The following is a 21,123-nucleotide window of genomic DNA, read 5'->3' on the forward strand; positions in this document are numbered from 1 at the left end:
TCAGCATCTGTCAGAGCCGGGGGCTAGCACTACGTGGGCTCAAGTGGTCACTCCGCATACCGGCTCTAGCAGCATTGAGTACTCGACTGTTTTGTGCATTGTTTTCGTGTGGAGTAGATCTGCTCCTAGATCCTGTACGAATCATGTGACCATAATCCACTAGTATTTTGGCAGCCCACTTCAGTACTTCAGCCAGTGGATGGATTTCACCATACCCGTAGGATCATGATGAAGGGTCTACCCCTACCAACACAAAATCTATGAGCTGAGATATCAAGAGTAAAATTCATCTACACTTAGTCACATGATTATTGTATTCCAACAAAATGGCTACACGTGAGGAACATGTATGGGCAAAGTCTCCACTCTCCCACTCCCCGTCCCAGTACAGTCGACTCCACTTATAACGAACTCGCATATACATGTAGCGAATTTCGTGATATAGCGAACCCTTGTCCATGTCCCTGTTTGAGCCCATGCAAAATTGACCCTTTTATAATAGCGAACAATTTTCGTTTATAACGAACCAAATCGTGTAGGGCCGCATGCAAACCAAGTGCATTCATACTGTCATGGACCACTTGCCAGTTATTGACTTGCAAAGGATGGCCAGGAAGATGAACAGTGTAATGCACAGGAATATGCCAGGCTACATAATTCACTCCCCCCCCCCCCCCCCCCCCCCGCGTTCTTTGGCACAGGAGATCATTGACATTGCAAGTTGTCCCCCGACCCCTCATTGCTGTCACAGCTGTGCAAAATTAAGGAGGCCATTAGCCAATTCGGAATATTATCATTCAGAGACCTGCTCTGTCTCAAAGGGAGGCTTGCTACCTAACAGTATAGTAAAGTAAAGTTTGCACATCCAGGTTAGGGGGAAATGATGTCAATGAGAAAACAAACAAAAACTCCAAGAAACGGTGAAGATGTACTCAGTGAATGAAAATGGCTGCCACGATCATTGTTACACTTGATCACATAGTTCTTCATCACGCAACAGTATGTTGTCCCCAGCTGCAACGTGGACATTACGCAGGCTGCATTAACTCATGGGGACAAGGCACACGCACACAGAGCAGTTTACGCCATTCGGGACTCGGCCGCCCACATGTCAGCGTTGTTTCCCATCGCCGTCTTCAGCTCGTCTGTCATGGCGGACATCTTTGCAAGTTGCTCCTAGAAACAAGCAGCAAGCCCAACAGCACAGACACAGGTCAAGCTTCAATGGATACACTTGTGCTTCAACAAAGTCAGGACCAATGAGTAGCAACTGAAGACAGAAACAAGTGGAGGGGGACTAGCTCACATGGTAGAGCGCTCGCTTAGCATGCGAGAGGTACCGGGATCGATACCCGGGTTCTCCAGCCAATCTTTTTTTTTTAAAGGATCATTATAGCAGGTGCGAGAGGTACCGGGATCGATACCCGGGTTCTCCAGCCAATCTTTTTTTTTCAAGGATCATTTTAGCAGGTGCGAGAGGTACCGGGATCGATACCCGGGTTCTCCAGCCAATCTTTTTTTTTCAAGGATCATTATAGCAGGTGCACCGGACACGCTACGGTCACTACGGTACTGAATGTATCACTTTTTTTCACCCCAGCCACATCGTGAATCAATAAAACTGCATGAATTTGGACTTAAAATTTCCCAATTTTTCAAAAGACCCCCCCCCCCCCCCACCACCACCAGCACTTCACATGGTTGATCATACCCCCAAAAATATTATACGGACGCCCCTGTCGTACTAAAGTGTTCTGAACATTGACAAGTTTACAGTGCAGCGACCAGGTTCTAAAGAATAGAGTTGTTTCACATGTTTGTCATGTGATGAAATAATATAATATGTCATTACAACGCTAGCCTACAACATTGCCACTGCTAACACCTCTTACAACTGCTCTCAGACTCCTACCCCTCCGCGACATGCCTTCCGCAAGGTTACACCCTCCACTTGGTCAATGATCAACTCTGCACTTTTTGCCTGTGACTGGCATCTTTTATTCACCGCCACTACTGTTGATGAAGCTGTGGAGAAGTTCACCACAGTTCTTGATGACGTGCTCTCCTTCTATGTGCCACAATACGGAGCAAGACCCGCTACACCCAAACATGGCAGCCACCACCCTCGTCAGTCCAGCCGTAACCCCAAGATCCCTTGGCTCGACAAAGATCTCCAAGGTGCAATTAAACTCAAATATGACTACTACAGCTTAAGTAAGAAGTACTCCACCTATGCTAATATTTCTTTATACAAAAAACAGCGCAATCTGGTGAAGTCATTGTCACGTTCTAAGTATTGAGCATATTTACGTTCGCTCACTACCACCCTATCTCACCCCTCTTCCAGGCCTAACCTGTATACCTTTGTTCGCACTCAAAGGACAACTAGTACACGTCAAGACATACCACCGTTATTAGCTTCCAATGGTTCGATGGTGACTGACCCCAAGTCTATAGCTAATACTCTCAATACGCAATTCACATCAGCTGGTATTCCAGACGACCATTCCTCTCCAATACCACCTCTGCAACGTTCTGTGACTGTGTCTTCTGATCTGCGCTCTATACATACCACCACATCATCTGTTCGCAGCTACCTAAAAAGACTAAAAAGCAACAAAAGCCCTGGTCCTGATGCCCTACCAAATGAAGTTCTCAAATTTCTGGCTCCATCTCTGGCGTACCCACTGTGCCTTATATTCAACCTTTCCTACTCCTCCGGCGTATTTCCTGATCGTTGGAAGATCGCTAAGGTCACGCCCATCTACAAGTGTAAAGGCTCCCGATCACAAGCCTCAAACTATCGTCCAATATCTCTTCTCTGCTCCCTTTCAAAAGTATGTGAAAAGGTATTTTACGACCAGTTGTATTGCCACATTTCACCATGCCTTAGCCCTTCCCAATCTGGCTTTCGGCGCAACGACTCAACCTCTGACCAACTAGCTCGTCTAGTACAAGACATTGCCACCCTTCGTGATGCTCGACACCATATTGCTCTCTGTTTCTTTGACTTGGCAAAGGCCTTTGATACTGTCTGGCATCGTGGCCTCCTTGCCAAGCTACATATTGTCTTTGGTGTGTCTGGCCCTGCTCTGTCCTGGCTGGAGTCCTATCTGAGTAGCCGATCACAGTTTGTTTCTGCCCTCTCCATCAACTCTGATCCTCTACCAGTGTCTTCTGGAGTTCCCCAAGGCTCCATACTTGGACCTCTTTTGTTCGTAGCATACGTAAATGATTTACCCTCTATAGACCCAGGTAAGAAAGGGTTTGCTCCCCACACCGGAGCTCGCGCTATTCCGCCGACTTTACTTGACACTTGACTGACTCACGACTGCCATCCAGAGCACACGAGATGTCCATCGAACCTTCGACTCGGCAAACCTGCAAGAAAGCACCACTCCCTGCTCAATACACAGTGTTTCGGGGAAGCAGTGGGGAGCAAACCCTTTCTTACAAATTATCGCCGAAGTCGCAACCACTACTTAGACCCAGGTGTCTCGTTATTTGCTGATGATACAACCCTACTGTCAGCATCCTCGTCCTCAGCGGCTCTTGTACCTCGAGTGTCGGCTCAGATATGCAGTGTCCTACGCTGGATGCAAACATGGCGACTTAGACCCAACCTGACTAAAACCGAAATAATGTTCCTTCCCCCAATCTCATCCATGTCACTTTTACACCATCCTGATTTCCCAGAACCTATAAAGGTTGTTTCCAACCATAAACACCTGGGAATAATGCTTGATGATCGTCTCTCTTGGTCTTTCCATATTGATGCTCTTTGCAGCCGTTCAAGCTCTGCTCTAGGTGTTATACGTCCCCATTGTTTCCATCTTCCTTTCAAATGTAAAATTTTGTTTTACAAACTGTACATCCTGCCTCTTTTCATGTACGCTGCTGTTAGCTGGTGTGGCTTGTCCTCGGTTCTCGCTGAGCGTCTCGAAATCCACCATAGAAAACTTCTTCGTATCCTGTTTAGTCTACCCCCTCTCTACTCTTCTGCTTCCCTGTATGTCCTTGCAAATGCTTGCCCACTGTCGACCCACCGTCAAAAATTAATTTGCACTTTTGCTCACAAATTTAAACTAGCTCTACATCCTCCTCATCTTAACGTGTATAACTGGTTCCGAATCACAGATGGCTCCCAGACAAGATGCTCTGTTGCCCTCCCCTTGGCTAAAACGTCCTCCCTTGTACGCTCTCCACTCTTTGTTGCTTACTCTGCTTGGCTTGCGCTGCCCGCTACTACGCGCAATGCCAGTACCCTGGACGCATTTAAATCTGCTCACTAGATTCACCATCACCTGTCCCTCCCATGCTTCTCCGTCTTGACCATTACTTTTCTTCTTTTATTCACCATGGTTGGTTAACACCCACATCTCCCGTACTGGCTGATTTTCTTCTCATGCCATGAGGTGTTGTTGTCTATAATAATAATAATGTGTAGAATGTGGTCATGGCTTGTGGACAGTGGAAGCAACTTGGCTGACATTATGTGACCAGTATATGCTAGAGTTTACTAGAGTTAGATCGGCATGGCTGCCTCGTATGGTGGTGTGATAGGCGTGAAACCGCTCTATTACTCTACGAGATCTGTTGCAGATCTATCACATGACTATACATGACAGCCATGTTGGTTCCAACACTAGTGAATCCCTGCGTCTATGGGTCATATGATCTGGTCAGCAATGTTGGTTCTACTGTCCGCATGTCATGTACACTATCTACACAAACGCAGTCAAATGGCCAAGATGTGTAACAGCTCTATGGTGGTTTTGCGTAAATTCGCCAATCATTTGAAAATAGACCTGGTTGAGCTTGCAAATTTACGACAGACCCTCTGAAAGGTTGTTAGACTTCTGGTATGGTCTGGACAGCGGTGAATCAGCCCAGCGAAGATTGCACTAGCACGAAACATCAAAGCCCGCATTTCAATGTGAACGTTGATGTTTCTTGAAATTGAAAACTTATAAGTTCCTATCCGAAAAATCGTCAAGATGTCCGCAACACCTTATCCATTGGCAGAACACCGTTGCTATAGCGATCGTATCAACTGCAGTGAAACCTGTCTAACCGCTCAACCCTAACCCTAACCCTAACCCTAACCCTAACCCCCGCTCAAGGGACCTTCGAAATGTGGTCTCTGTTGCCAGGTGGTCTCCTTATCTAGGGTCTTTTGACTGGAAATAGCATCCCTTGGTCCTGGTAGCAGTGGTCTCCTGGGGCAGGTGGTCGCCTTATCAGAGTGGTCGCCTTGACAGATTTCACTGTATGTAGGAGACTACTAGGGGTCTTACCTCAGTTAGGGTGGCCAGCTTGGCATTCTGCGACACTTGCTCCGGCGTGCGTGCTCCGACAATGCACGCCGCAACCTGGCTCTGGCCGGCAATCCAGGAGAGGGACGCGGTCGCCATGGAGCAGCTGAGGTTTGCTGCCGTGTACTCACGTACAGCGGCGATGGAGTCAAACGTCAGCTTCTCAAAGCCCGCCTGGCCATGGCGTGATAGTGAAGTGCTGGACAGAACAGATGATGAAATGGGAGGTAAGTTGAGAGAAAAGCAATGGAATACTTTTCGTATTTTGTTATTTCTTTACACCAGAACTAGAGTCAGAGCCTTCATGAAAGGTTAGCGATGCTCAACCCATATAAATTAGCGGGGGAAAAGTTACGTTTAGGTACGGACTAAACATTGCTGTACAAAATGTTATCATGGCTAAAGGGAGGTCTCATAGTAAGTGCAAATGGTTATTGCAAAATCATGTTCATTTCTCTCATCTGCATCCGTAGGAAAGCCACCAGCCCCAAGGATCAAGGCGGAGATGCAGCTCCTAAAGCGGTTAGGGTCATTTCGCAAGAATACCGTTATCTCTAGATCCGAAAAGGGGGCTTATGTCGTTTGGCGCAGTATTGAGAAAAATACATTTGAAGGTTGAGTTTTCCGTATAAATGTATAAATGCCCATTGAAACACCCATAACTCGGTGAAAGATAAAGATTGTGCACCTAGGTTTTTTATAGAGTGATCTGCTTGGGTACAGGAATGCCATGGTATAGACAACTCAAAATGCTCAAAAATGACATAAGCCCCCTTTTCGGATCTAGAGGCTCGTATAATTATGTGCATACACACATGACATGAAGACTAAACACTGACCTGGTTCCGGCAAAGTGCCTGGTTCTGCGGCGTCCCTCCGGTACATCCTCTGGCTTGTGAAACTTGCCGGTCAGCAGACCCTGCTGCAGCGGCGAGTAGGCCAGGATTGCGACGTTGTTCTCGCGGCATGCCGGTATGATGTCGCACTCCACGGCGCGCATCAGCAAGTTGTAGGGCACCTGAGCAAGAAGCAAGACGTTAGAGCAGTGTGGTATTGTTACTTTGCATTGTCCGTAACTCCGAATCAAACACATTTTGAAAAGACGAAGGACAAAATGTTACGTGTTATGACTAACTGTCCACCAACGTAACCAGACGTTATACAGTCAGCGAGTGCGACAAAATGGCACAAACCTGACAAGGAGTACTGAGACATTCGGCGACCTGACATCTTCTTCTTTTCACAATAATTTAATTGGCTCACCATCCGAGTTGCAAACACATTTTGATGGGGAAAGGCCATAGATATGGCATATGACGTCACTATTTCAACAATAACTGACAAAACAGCAGTAGTATTTCCACTGAAACTCGCCCAAAGGTGCCCGCCGGCAGACCGAAGTGCCCGTAGCTTCGGGCTCCGGATGACCGATGTATGAGGGTGAGTTCATGATCTCCCAATGCACGTGAACATGAACCTTGATATATGCAACACAGCCAAATCATGCAGTATGCAAGCAGCAGCAGTTCTCTCTTACCTGGTTCGTCACGGGACGTCCGCCAGCCGCCACAAAGTCCTTGAGGTTCTGAGGACCGAAGTTGGACACGCCGTAGTTGCGGATCTTCCCCTGCGCCTTAGCACGCTCCAGTGCCTTGACTGTGATCTCTGCGGAGAGCATGTTAACTGGCCAGTGGACCTAATTATCAGAAAGACATAAAAATTGAAAGACCGTTTCATGCGATACATTTTACAGGCAGCTCTCTGGAGCAGGTTCGAAATTAGGCAGTTTGTAAATGAGGCAAACGACTTCTACAATTTCACAATTTTCGTGGCATCTCTTCAAACCTAAAATTTCAATAGCCGCACTGACACCGACACACATCACCCATTAGGGAAATGATCCTCTGTGCCTAAGACCACGGTTCACGTAACCTGGTATTGTGCCCTCAACCCAATATTTCTGAAATCGGAGTAGTCCCACCATCCATCAATATAGTACAGTCGTCCCCTCTTTAATCCAGCACTTTATACATCAGCATCCTCTATAAATCAGCATTATTTTGAGCAACCAAAATGTTCCATTCATGCACATTTATTGGCTCAACATCCGAGTTTCAAATTGCACACCTGATGAGCCGTCATTATTGGCTCAACATCCGAGTTTCAAATTGCACACCTGATGAGCCGTCATTATTGGCTCAACATCCAAGTTTCATGCACATTGCAGCAGTAAATCAGATTTTCTAATCCAGCACCCTCCCTAATCCAGCAGAGCTTCCATAGCACAAATAGTGCCGGATTATAGAGGGACCACCGTATCTGTACTTCTCATATTCTCACCTGGTAAAGGTCTATGTAGTCGGTCTTTAGAGCACGGAGACTGGCTTCGAGTGACTGCAAAAAAAAAGACAAAAGGGACATGGAAAAGAAAGTTCATGCCGGGGACATATATGTACACGCATGCATGGGTAAGTGGTGAACAATGATTTGCTCTTACTCCCCCCCCCCCCCCCCCCCCCACACACACACAGACCAGACACTCTCTACTCGTGTCCAACACCCCACCCCGACCTCTTTCCAAGACATTCACGAGTCGATACTCCCATGGCATTGCACTCTTACACCCCCCCCCCCCCCCCCCAACCCACACACACACACACACACACGCGCGTGCGAATACACTCTCACCTCATCTTTAACACCCCACCCTAACCCCTCTCATAGACATTCACCGGTCAATAATACAGTGGGATCGCACTCTTAGCCAAAGCCTGTTCCCTCCCAATCATCACATCTCAGAATTCAGTGTTCGTAGATGAAAAGGAAAGCGTGCTAACCTGCTCAATGTCGACATCGGTGAATTTGTGCGGGCCCTGTGCGCTGAAGCGGCCAAACTTGCTGGCGATCTGCAGACCCTGAGATCGGCGTCGAGAGCCGAGTGCCTCTGCCAGGACTGCTTCAGACTGGTGGTTGCCGTATCCCTGTGTACACACACACACACACACACACACACGCACACACACACACACACACACACAAACACACACACACACACACACACACACACACACTTCAACATTCTATGTTGATACGTCTACAGTGCATCCAGTACACTATGATCCGGAGACCTCAGGTCGGCAGAGTGAACTATGCATGTCTCGCTACACTTTTAGTCCTCAGCTCTAACAACATTTGGAGCCTACTGTAAGTGTACAAAGTTTCGGCACATTCAAATTTCGGCCTCCAAGGGATAAAACACATTTCGGCCGCATCACATTTTCGGCCTGTACTGCTGCCGCCTGTATAATACTGACACACTGAACCTTGCAAAACAAAATTTCGGCCGCAACAAATATTCGGCCAAACATGACCAGGCCGAAAATAGCCGAAAATTAATAAGCGCCGAATATTTGCTGACTTACAGTATAGGCACTATCTTTTTTCAAATGTCTCTAGTCACTCTTCGGCGAGAACATGCCCTTGAACAAACTAATGTAAAATCTCAATACCAAAAAAGTGAACAAAACGCCAAGAATCTGAAGAAAGAAAAAAACTCAATCCAATTCTTTGTTGCCATAACGGAAACTGAAACCCAACACAAATCTGAGAAGATGGCAGTTGGCGGTCACGCGGCAACAAATCACTAAACTGGAGAATCTATTTTCAATGCTGGTTACACACACACACACACACACACACACACACACACGCACACACACACACCTCAGACATGCCCATCGCGGAAGCGATGATAGCGAACAGCTATATTTAGACATAGCAACTTGTGCTGGGATTACACCATTCAACAGCTTGCAAGGCTGATGAATTGACACACACCCACCCACACACACACACACACACACACACACACACGTACCTCAGCGGTGTCGAATATTGTCACACCGTCATCTATGGCTCTGGCGACAATATCGTTAGCTGCCTGATAGGAAAAAAAAGAAGAGACAACACAACCTTTTATAATGAGCCTTGTTTGACAGATCCCTCTTCGAAATGATGAACACGTCCACAACCAGAACACTTCTTTTCGGTATAACTGTTTTCAAAATCATCTTCAGTTCACGCGAGACCTCGTCAGACTGAGTGACTCCCATACGCAGGGCCGTCGCCAACCTCAAGGATCAAGGCGCAGCTGCCGCTCGTAAATCGGTGGGAGTTTCCAAAGTTAATACGGATTTATAATGGGATGGCTGCGAGCCGCACTAGACAGAATGGACGTCGCGCTCCCTCCGACGGGAGTCTAGTGACGTAACCCATGCTGTACCGTATACGTGCCCTTTCTAATAATTATGGTGGTGGTGTTAGTGGACATTTAATGTAGCGTAACTTGTAGTTCTGGAAAATATCAATTGTGCACTCATAACCATGTATAAACAATTAAAATGAAACAATTATGGGTTATGAGTGCACAATTGATATTTTTCATTGCTATTTTACGACTGTTGTCTCCTCGTCGGTTATTTAAAAACTTGTAGTTCCTTGGTCCTTTCTCGATTCTAATTATGTTGTAAAGCCCGTGATGGGTGGCTAAATTTCCCGAACAAAATGAGCGGAATCCGTTTCTTTTTCCAAACGCCTTCAGACGTGAACGTCCACAGCTTCTCTATAAGTCCAACATGAAAACAATCACAAAAACACGGTTTACAAGACAGTAAAACCTGTAATGGCGACCACTCGGATATGGCCACCACTCGACCATGGTGACCACTTTTCCTTGTCACGGACGCATTCACATTCAAAACAGCTCGGATAAGGCGACCACTCGCTCAACGCAACCGACGACCACCCACCCGCGACCTCGTTGCACAGTGCTGGTATATGTAAATGTACGCATTGCATGGTGCACCAGGCATGGTAGATCTACACATCAGTGCAGGAAGTATAGATGTGCATGGTGCATGCACGACACTTGACAGGTCTGACTGAGGACCCCAGGCATATGAATCGTGCTAGAGTAGCATAGGTGTGTGCACTGTGATACACTGATCAAAATGATGTACCGTATTTTACCGGTTATAAGTCGACCCCGGTTATAGGTCGACCCCCCGTATCCGGAAGTCTTAATTACAGTATTTTCCCGGTTGTAAGTCGACCTTTTACGACTAAAAATAGAAGGAGAAAGGGTGGGGGTCGACTTACAACCGGGATTCGACTTATAACCGGGAACTATCAGAATCTTACAAAAAAATGACCTGCACTGCATGCACGAGTGCACTATGTGTACACATTTTTTCCAGTTTATTGGCCTTCTCAAGGATTGGGATGTTATAACCTCCAATAAGGAATGTTTGCATGATTTATTGATGTGTTAGTAGCAGGGATTGGTTAGTAATGCTTCGTTGGGTGATAACTTTAAAACGCAGAATTGAGACCTCCAGATACGGGGGTCGACTTATAACCGGGGTCGACTTATAACCGGGGTCGACTTATAACCGGGGTCGACTTATAACCGGGGTCGACTTATAACCGGGGTCGACTTATAACCGGGGTCGACTTATAACCGGGGTCGACTTATAACCGGTAAAATACGGCATGTTTTTAAAGTGTTTGCCCAACGAAGCACTGCTAACCGCTCCCTGCTACTAACACATGAACAAATCACATAAACACTCCTCATTGGATTCTGAAACATCCCAATCCTTGAAAAAGGCAAACAAACTTGGCAAAAATGCATACACATGGTGCACTCGTGTATTCAGAGCAGGTCTTTTTTGGAAGATACCGATAATTCCCGGTTATAAGTCGAATCCCGGTTGTAAGTCGACCCCCACCTTTTCTCCTGCTATTTTCAGTCGTGAAAGGTCGACTTATAACCGGAAAAATACGGTATCACATGTGGATATGGTCACGTGACCCACTGAACCTGGATAAGAAGACCACCTGGCCACGGCGACCACTTTTTCTCGTCCCTTGAGTGGTCGCCTTAGACAGGTTCACTGTACAGAAAACCTGTAATTAAAGACCACTGTGACTAGCGAGCAGCCTGGTACAACCGACCACTGCGCCAGGCACGGACGGTCTCACATTCACATTATGGTTGTGAGGTGCAAACTTCGGTAAACCTGTACTTTAGCGCCCCCAGGTCGTTTTTAGTACAAGACATCGGAAGTCTTGTACTAAAAAATGCAGTATTCCAAAAAAAAAGTATTCAGGTGATTTCAGCACTAAAATGACTACACTGTACAATGTATATCAGTGTTGTGCTTAGTGCCATAATTATATGGGGGGCGCTAAAGTAGGGGTTTACCCAAACTTCTAACTAAGGACCACCTGCAACTAAAGACCGCATTCTCTGGCCCCAAGGGGTGGTCGTTAGTCACAGGTTTGACTGTAAATAAAATTAGTGTGAAACTCCGGAGTGAAATAGCGTTGAAATCGCTCGTTTGCTAGCACCGATTTCCACAGGTTCATGCTCGAGAATCAGCTGCATGCAAGTCAAGTGCTTTATCGTAGATCTACATGGCTTCATGATGAGCTCTGAATGTGATCATGGTGATCAATGCCGAAAAGGCTCTAAAAATCAAATCGAATCTTACTTTTTGGTCCATAGAGCCCCATGTGGCATCAGGGGCATCTTGCGTACCGCCGAATTGCCAGCAGCCGAGACAAACCTTTGAGATTTCCACCTCGGTGCCGGGAAGAGTCGAAGTTGCCATCTTTCTGCTGCTAGCGACACAAGATCTCTGCTTGTAAACTCGAGAAAATGCTCGCTGATGAAATCAAGAGAATGTTTGCGACTGACTTGTGAGCGCTAAAGTCACAGTATTTATTGGAACGAATCCTGCTGACTATCCGTCCAGAGCTCAGTACTTTGTGAACAGAGCAGAGCTGAGTGAACCACTACAAGTAGCACAAGTGATGACTTCTGTGATAGAAGACTGAAGCCTTCGAGAAGGACATGTCGACAGTCCAGATCAATGTGAATGCCACTTTTTCGAGCAGTCTAACTTTCGTACTACAGTTTTACTGTCAAGACCATGGCATGGTTGATCACGTGCAGTCCATCCGGTATGTCAGTGCAGTCAACACGGGTCAATGCCAAGCCTAAGCTTTGCATGCAGTGCAGCCCCAGACCAGTACCAGAGTACTGGCAGTAGATCTACCTGTGATAAACATTGCATTGGACTAGACTTGTCTTTACTAATAATATAATGACTATTGTAGTCTTGCTACATACTGTAACGTTAGAATGAATTTGTGTAGCTCGCATGGTGATAGTATTACTGTCACCGTGGTCACAAGCAGCACAGAAAATCAGCAAAGTTAATATTAGTTGGGAAGGAAACCGTGAGTCCGTGACGGACAGAACGATCAGCTGGAATCGGTCAACATCAACCAACTAACGCACATGCACAGTTTTGAAAGGCAAAGCTGGACCCCCCCCCCCCCCCCACACACACACACGCTCTTCAAGTAGAATATCGCACCCAGTTATAGGAAAACAACGTACTCCCACACACAAGCGCACTCAGTCATGTGCACGAACGGACGCACCTATAATATTATAATACACACACATACCCCCCCCCCCCCCCACACACACACACACACACGCACGCACACACACCAAGAAAATGTCTCTTGCTGCAAACACGCTTCCACTGGGCTTGGGAGAATGCTCAATGTTCATGCAAACTGACTTACACGAGTTACAGAGCACCACGCATTTCCGTTGTAAGTTTGTTGTTTCATGCGTGTACTCTATACTGAATGAACACTTTTAAAGATCATTAATTTTTTAGAACCAGTTCCTTGCAGAATATGACAAGATACACTTCAGGTGAGTATACCATGCATGCAGATATCCAGGTGAGTATACCATGCATGCAGATATCCAGGCTAACAGCCTACTTGTTAAAAACAATTTGAAAAGAAATTACTGCATACAAAATGTGACAAACACTAAGAAGGAAGTAATATTGCAGGCTAGTTAGCTCAGGGTTACAACTAGTATTCTACGGTGACCAGTTTGTGAGGGAAATCTTATATTTGTCTGTGAAATTCAGAATAACTATGTACAAGAAAGGTAGCATTCAGTGGCTCGGGCTAGCACGATGTGGCAGACTAAATTCTTGGGAAATGACGCGTGAAAACTAAATCTGATTGAGTTCGGCAGGCACAGGCTGATGCAAACACTTCTGCCGCAGCCTAGCGAGAAAAGAACTGCCATACGGAGTTGCAGACACTTGTCTAACCAATCACAGAAACATCAGTAGCTCTTAGCCATGCGAAGGCCTATCATCTGCTGCTAGCTAGTCTGGGTGGGGCACACTCATCACACATACACTCCCACTCTCTTCACTGTACTCGCTTCTTCTGCAATGTCTTTCGGGACTTGCGAGCCGATCGGTCGCGCTCGACAAACTTGACGAGCTCCGTGCCCATTCTTTCTTGATATATTCTGGAGAGAAAGTGGACGTAGCGAAGAACAAGCCGAATCAAGTCAGGAGAGGGTAGACTCAATAGAAAAGTAATTCCCAAGAAAGGATAATGGAGATGTTCATGTGTCCCACATAGCCAGGTGACAGTATGTGAAAGCGGGAAGCTTATGTGGCCGAACCAATCTAGTGAGATTCACAGTGGAGACCAAGAATATGTATCAACCAAGGCTTGGGATATATTGGCAATGTACAGTGAAACCTGTCTAAGGCCTCGTTTACACGACAACGATTGAAAAACGTTTTTGTCAAAAACGTTTTCAAAAGAATACGCTTCCACAGATTTTGACAAGAGCGTTTACAAGGACAACGATGAAAAACGTTTCAAACGAAAAACGGCTTCAAAGTGTTTTTCAATCGTTTTCGTTCCGTTTCGTTCTCGTGTAAACGGCAAAAACGTTTTACTAGTACGGGCCCCGTACTCAAAACATGCCGCCGCCAGCCTGCGCCAGGCCAACTTCTTGCACGTGACAATTGCGCGCCGAAAAAAGTATTGCAGTGTACACGATTATCGTTTTCGTGTAAACAGCAAAAACGTTTCGAAAACTATTGAAAAACGTTTTTCAATCGTTGTCGTGTAAATGAGGCCTAAGATGACTGCTCGAGGGACCTTCAAAATGTGGCCTCTGTTAACAGGTGGCCTCCCTATCCAGGGTCATTTGACTGGAAATTGCATCCATTGGTCCTGGTCGCAATGGTCTTTTGGGACAGGTGGTCACCTTGACAGGTTTTACTGTATAACAAACAATCCTACATGGATGCAGCTAATGGGGTCGTTGTCGGCACTTGTGCCAGTGGTTGTGAGACTTATCCACTCACCCCCACCGTTAGGCGCTGCATCTGCCGCTAGGGTTTATCGGGTGTTAGCGGCCGTCGTGAGTTCCCTTCGGGAACGGAAACGATAATTTACTTACTTTAAACAATCCTACTTGTGTGTTGCACCCTATCGTAAGGACCAAAGAAATTGCCACATCCCTATCAGTGCCAAGAAGAGGACTGCTACACCAGGGTTTTGTTTGCTTGCTAAGCAGATCCCCCCCCCCCCCCCAACACAGCATTCAGCATAACATAGCACCCGGAATTACGTACCTTGCGTAGAGCGGAGATCGTAGGAAGTCGAAGAGATGCTTGACGCCCATGGTCAGTCTCTCTTGCAGTTCCGGTATCAGTGGATTACCATTGGCTTTGAACACTGTACGCGTTGGATCAGAGAAATCGAGTTGAGCTGGAAAGAGAGAAGAGTAAAAAAACACGAAACGGACGGGTCAAAATTTGCTCTATACTTTCAAATTTCACTCAGAGTAAACGTATTGAGGGTTATATACTACAGTGCTGCTAAATGAAATCCGATCGCGTGAGTCATGTGCAAGCCGGCCGCTGTGCATCCCTAGACATGTAAAAACTGGGTTACGAAATGGAGCACGGGGCAGGCTTGACTCGCGCGATCCGATTTCAACGAGGAGTACTGTAGTATTTTGAACAACAAGACACACGTCTTTCCCGGAAATGACTAGAAATTCATCCTGAGCCTCATCCCCCCCCCCCCCCCCCACACACACACACACACATCATTGAGAACTGGATCTGCCAATGAAGATGCTCTTGCACACTACCATTGAACAAGAAGCCGATACTCTGTGTGTTGGTCGGGGACAAGCGGCATAAACAGTGGCGAAGATGGTCTCTTTCAGTACCTCGGAAGCACAGAGCATGTATTGAGTGTCCTGTACGGAGGCCTTCTTTGAGCGGAGGTGCTCTACTAGACCTGTGGGGAGGAGTATCTCAACGTTCAAGACAACGAAGAAGAAAACGCAGACACAAGATAGGGGACTGCGTGTACGTACACAGTTCTGGCGGTAGTAAGTTGAAATGGTTGCTCTGTAGGTGCAGCTCCTTGAGCTTGCCCAGTCGACTAACACCAGGCGGTAGATCTGTGAGGTCGTTATCACGCAATGATAACTATAACAAGCACAAAAACAGTAACACGGAACATAGACATAGATAGACGGCAGAGGGAAAGTGTGTGATTAAAACCTATGAAACGGCTAAGAATAACTGGCTCGAGTCCTGGTGGTGACAGTCAATGTTTTCTTCAGACTTTTCCCATTCTCCGCTTCCCACAACCTGATGAATAACTGTTACGTAATAACTAGTGCCAAGGGGTAATGGTGTTATGATCATTATTATGGTCATGGCCAAGAATCAGCCTGGATGCTTCCTGCAGCTTCATATTATAGCCGACTATCTGTAGGGCAGACAGCTACAACTCAACTATTACTTCGCGCTGTTATGTACTTCACTTCAAAAAATTATTTATTCTCCGACGTTTCGGTTTTAGAGACAATCATCAGGAACAGTGAAGTCTAGTCGTTCCCGTAGATGCAATGACTCCCTGCAATACATGTAACACTTGAGATCACTATCAGGCACCTTATAATCTAGACCAAATCCCAATAGCAAATACTAGTGATGTAACGAATAATCAATTATTCGAATTTCCTCGATCCGTTGGACCTCAAGGAATAATCGATCGGATAACATCTGGGTCAAAGGTTCGAAAATTTCAATAATCACAGGTGGGCGAAGTCCGTTCGCTGCATACCGCGCGCGCGACTCTAGGTCGCTGGACTTTAATGCATAAACTTTGTGCTTTGTTGCAGACAACGACTGAGACTAGGTGCGGTAGACCGCGGTAGACTATACCCGGACTCGAGTCTGAGCGCTTGTGTTGTGTGTTTGCTACATGTACACTTACTGTGGAATAATAAAATAATCGTTCGTTCACTTGAGTAGTATTCGGTAGATTATTCGTTCGCAAAAATCCATGGTTCGTTACATCACTAGCAAATACTGTACTTAACGCTTACCACTTGCAGACTCTTCAGCTTGGAAACGTCGTCTGGGATCTGGTGGAAGTCATTGTCAGATAAGTATAGCGCTCGTAGGGTTGCTACAAAAGTCAGAGAAATACAACAACGCATACTTCCTATCAATGTTCAGACGACAGCACAGAGCTTTTCACCAGGGACTAATCGAGTATGGGTAGCTGCCACATTGCTAAAACAGAACAAAACTTTCGATGGACTGGCACGAACAGAAAGCCTTGTTAACTTTAAGCATATGTCCTGCGGCCATTTTAGCTTCAAGTTTCCGCAGGCACTCCGAATTCGGAAAGCAGGCCAGGGCTAACAACCAAGTGGTGCATTCTTACCCATGTAGAAGAAGTTGCCAGGCAACGATTCCGAACTGAGGTTGTTGTAACTGAGGTCCAGCACTTCAAGGCAGGCAAACGCACCGAAACCTTTCGGCAACGTGCACAGCCGATTCAGACTGAAAGACAAGAAGGAAACAAACACAACACCCTGGATGAGCAAGAACAATCATTAACCTCACATAGCTCCTAGCAGTACAGAATACAGATGAGCACAACAAGAGAAAAAAATAGAAATACAAAAAAGAAAATATCGGCTCCTGACTTAGGGAATTCCATGCCGAGCTATCTCGGCCAGCTCTCAAATTAGGAACCTCGTCTTACCCAAGATTGAGATGCCGTAACTTTGACAATGTGCTGATGCTTGTAGGTAATTCCTAAACATTGATAACATACGTATACACATGGACATACGCCACATACACATACACACACACACACACACACACACACACACACACACACACACACACACATACACACACACACACACACACACACACACATGGAGAAAAAACATGGCATGGGCTGACCAGGCAACAGATGAGCAGGACAGAAGCTTGGACCATTGCATGTTTAGTGCCAACGGTCCCCTGATAATGAGCCGACACAGCATATGATGAGGATGCTGCCGAGCAGTATTCTTACCTCAATGTGATTGTTGAATAGGTTCAAACTCTCCAGTGCACGCAGGTCGCAGATCTCGTGAGGAATTTCTGCGGTGATGCCATGTCCAAGTGCACACACGCATACACACACACACACACACACACGTGCACGCATACACACACGTACACACACACACACAAACACACAACACCGACCCAATCGATACATTAACCATAATGGTTTGCTACGCTTGATTCGACTGGAAACGAAGTGGAAAGCAAGCATATCCAATATTCCGCAAGGGTGGGACACTCCACTTTGCACCGGGTGGATGAAAGGTTCAACAATAACCCCTACAGTCCAGGAGTGCATGTCCACTGGTTCATTGCATGCCTAGGAATAAAGTTATTTCGTCAGTTTTGAAGCAAAACCAGTGTGATGCTACTGTGGACTAATACGAAACGCAGGGGCGTCAGAAGGTATTCTAAGGTGGTACGGTCAGCCACCTGAACTACAATTTACTTGTGGGATTGGGGTGTCTCCTCTGACAAAATTTCGAAATTTGGAACCCAAATCTGTGCCTTCTATTAATTCACAGGGTATCAGGGGCAAAGAGTGGTACGGACTCAAAACCGTAGTGACCGTAGCGTGTCCGACGCCCCCTGAAACCAGTAGTGTGCCACTGTGCATAACTCATACTGATCAGTGTGAAGCCCGTAGTACAGTCACACCTCGCTTATCCGGTCCTCGTTCATCCGGATCCCTGGTCATCCGGAAGAAAATCGTTGGTTAACGATTTACAGCACATGCCATGCATACATACTGTGTGTTCGATTATCCGGTTCCCTCGTCTATCCGGATATTTTTGTGGAAAACGGATGTGTGCGGTTATGCAAGGTCTGACTGTAATAGTTAGTAGTCGAGTAGTTTTTTATTATTTTACTAGTGGAGTCCCAACTGGCTACCGCAGTCAGCTGGAAGAGAGTTCCATCTGCCTGCCGCCAGAAGAGAAACTAGAACGCATGCCATACATGAATGCTACTGCGTACTGTTCAGAATCACACGAGGCTCCATATAGCCCGGCGGGACCCACTTCAAAGAATCCCAGGCTACGCCGCATCCTACCTATAAAGTACAAGAGAGCTTGGACTCATGGACCCTGGGGTTTCTGGCCACGTTCGCATGAATCAAATCACCCCCGAGGTGAGTACGATGATACAGGATCTAATTATATGGGATACAGACAATTTGATATACCTGTCATTACTTGAACATCTTAAAGGGCTGCGTAGATTGTATGAGACGTGTACTGGATACCGAAGCCATGCGTCTAGTCACTGCATACCCGTATGCATGTGATGCCAGCTGAGGAGGCATTCTCTCTGTGCACTGGATACCGAAGCCATGCGTCTAGTCACTACATACCCGTATGCATGTGATGCCAGCTGAGGAGGCATTCTCTCTGTGCACTGGCCCTATCTAACATAGGTTTGACTGTTCATGTCAAATACATTGAAACCTCGGTTTAAACACTGATAAGACAAACTTTCGGTTGATAAGAACTAGTCTCCATAACTGTATTGGATAGATTACTGTGTATTCACTGGGTATAAATGTGGATAAGAAGAACTCCCGTTATTAAGAATAAAAACCGCTGGTCCCTTAGTGTTCGTCCTAAAGACGCTTGACTGTACACAGGCGAGTATTACCGTAACACCGGCATTAGACTTACCTCCAAGTTTGTTATGGCTGAGGATGACGCGAGTCACATTGCTCAAGGAGACTAAGCACGTTACAGCAAACAAACGTAGTATCAAAACACATGCAAGCACACGTTACCAGACACATACATATACACGTGCACACAGACACACATAGTCTCATACCGTTAAATATGGCAACAATACCTTGCCAGATCTTACCCGTATCCAAAATTTCAGGGGCGTAGCTGGTCCCCGTTTTGGGGGGGGGGGGGGTGCACGCCGCATGCACGTATGTGTAGGATGGCTGGTGCGTGTCATTACCGTAAAGTCGCGGATAAAAGCCGGGCTTATAAGCATATAAGCCGCTTTCTGCATCAGGCTTTAATGCAAACCAGGCTTGCATGCAAACCATGCTTATGATATAGTAGATCTATGCGACACGCGTAGACCTACTGACTACCCGCAGTTTTACTATGCACCATGGTACATAGCGCATGCACTCTTGACCTACCCGATCCGCGCTTGCATAGAAGCCAGGCTTCTACGCGAGGCAGGCTTATATGCATTTGACCCGTTTGATTTTCAGGCTTCTATCCGCGATGTGCTTGTATGCAAACCCGGCTTTTATCCGCGACTTTACGGTATGTGCATGCTGAACCTAGGTCGAATTTTTTTTACACGTGTGGACCGAACATGCATTCCTGGATCAAGTGGAATCCTGTCATAACAGGGCAGTTTCTGCTGCACCAAAGGCGACCGGTTAGCACAGGTTTTACTGTACTGCTGTCTTGCTGTGATGGCACGCGCGCGTGTGTGTGTGTATGTGTTTGTGTGTGTGGCCGCGCATGCGCGTGTCATACGTCGATCTATCCGCATTTTGCATCTGCAATTGCACGGTGCGGCAGCATTGACAACATCTGTATGCTGTTCTTCGTGTAGTACCGGAGCCCTTTTGCAAAGTTGTGTTGCTAATAGTTATTATCAAACTTTACACAGGGAAAAAGGGTGCTTTCTTGGAATAAATCTGCTTGGATCGATGGGGCGAAGGCAGATTGCTGGCTTGAAATGACTCCAGATGAACTCTAGGATGTTGGTCACAAACTAGTCTCCTCACTACATTGTAATAAGAAGTGGAACAGGCAGAGTTTTTCATTCCCTGCAGTTCCTAATGTGGCTCCTTCCCAGGTAGCCCACGCTATCAGTGGATGTTTATACGCACACGCACTTTCGGCCAGATTCCAACATTATTTTCGTCTCCGTGTGGCTATGTGAGCTTACAGACACGCACAATTTGAGGCACACGCGCACGTTCTGAGAGACCACAGCCACGGAGCGCAAATAGTACTCACAGAATGCTGGCACCTGCGTGAGATCACTGATGCCTCGATCAGCCACGTCCAACACGATATCGTTCTTATCCAACGGGTTCGCCTTGCCCGACTTGGCATCTTCTACAAGTTTCTTCACCGACTTAGACATCTCTCTTTACCTTACGAAAGACAACTCTACAACTTCAGCCGCGTGGCCAGACAGTCCGCGAGCGCGGTAAGCCAATAGCAAATCGCTGCAAACTAGTACAGCAGTCGAGACAAGTACTGGAAGAAGGGATTAGCTGCTGTTGTTTCGAAAGAAACATAAAAACAGCGTTTCACGAAAGTAACTTTCCAGACGTAGAAGCCTTTCAAATGCCACAATTTTTCCGTTGGGTGTAGTGAATGCGTGTTGACAAAGCCGAGCCTTCGGCTTCCCAGAACACGGCATATGTACGTAAATCTGTATGCCCGTGCAGCGATTTCCGTTGTTGACGTGATCGTGACGTGGAGATGCAC

General features: G+C 46.5%; 2 protein-coding genes and 1 non-coding gene across 3 annotated transcripts; 1 reads left to right on the top strand and 2 right to left on the bottom strand.

The window, feature by feature from the left end:
• Positions 1-761: 761 nt before the first annotated feature.
• On the bottom strand, positions 762-12,192 carry LOC135825607 (uncharacterized oxidoreductase YccK-like). Its single transcript, XM_065338214.1, has 8 exons — positions 11,870-12,192; positions 9,193-9,255; positions 8,153-8,296; positions 7,656-7,709; positions 6,853-7,011; positions 6,155-6,333; positions 5,298-5,514; positions 762-1,176 (listed from the first exon to the last, which is right to left on the bottom strand). Exons 1-8 carry the CDS (start codon positions 11,987-11,989, stop codon positions 1,081-1,083), a joined length of 1,032 nt encoding a protein of 343 aa, XP_065194286.1. The 5' UTR covers positions 11,990-12,192; the 3' UTR covers positions 762-1,080.
• On the top strand, positions 1,292-1,364 carry Trnaa-agc (transfer RNA alanine (anticodon AGC)). Its single transcript has one exon. It is a non-coding gene; the product is annotated as a tRNA-Ala (tRNA).
• A 720-nt stretch (positions 12,193-12,912) lies between the features above and the next one.
• On the bottom strand, positions 12,913-21,013 carry LOC135826283 (ras suppressor protein 1-like). The gene is made up of 9 exons (XM_065338913.1): positions 20,644-21,013; positions 19,324-19,374; positions 17,631-17,698; positions 17,307-17,359; positions 16,983-17,101; positions 16,639-16,721; positions 15,616-15,730; positions 14,861-14,996; positions 12,913-13,734 (listed from the first exon to the last, which is right to left on the bottom strand). The coding sequence occupies exons 1-9, from the start codon at positions 20,771-20,773 to the stop codon at positions 13,632-13,634; spliced, it is 858 nt and encodes a 285-aa protein (XP_065194985.1). The 5' UTR covers positions 20,774-21,013; the 3' UTR covers positions 12,913-13,631.
• Positions 21,014-21,123: the final 110 nt, after the last annotated feature.

Source organism: Sycon ciliatum, chromosome 10 (genome assembly GCF_964019385.1).
Source record: "Sycon ciliatum chromosome 10, ocSycCili1.1, whole genome shotgun sequence".
Lineage (NCBI taxonomy): Eukaryota > Metazoa > Porifera > Calcarea > Leucosolenida > Sycettidae > Sycon > Sycon ciliatum.

Excerpts from the sequence above, each read along its gene's own strand:
- LOC135825607 (XM_065338214.1), bottom strand. The coding sequence starts at position 11,989 with ATGGCAACTTCGACTCTTCCCGGCACCGAGGTGGAAATCTCAAAGGTT. Across the intron at positions 9,256-11,869 it reads GGGGCTCTATGGACCAAAAA|GCAGCTAACGATATTGTCGC; the intron begins GTAAGATTCGAT and ends TTTTCCTATCAG. Across the intron at positions 7,012-7,655 it reads ACTACATAGACCTTTACCAG|GTCCACTGGCCAGTTAACAT; the intron begins GTGAGAATATGA and ends TCTGATAATTAG.
- LOC135826283 (XM_065338913.1), bottom strand. The coding sequence starts at position 20,773 with ATGTCTAAGTCGGTGAAGAAACTTGTAGAAGATGCCAAGTCGGGCAAG. Across the intron at positions 19,375-20,643 it reads CACGCAGGTGCCAGCATTCT|TCTCCTTGAGCAATGTGACT; the intron begins GTGAGTACTATT and ends TAACGTGCTTAG. Across the intron at positions 15,731-16,638 it reads AGCTGAAGAGTCTGCAAGTG|TTATCATTGCGTGATAACGA; the intron begins GTAAGCGTTAAG and ends TGCTTGTTATAG.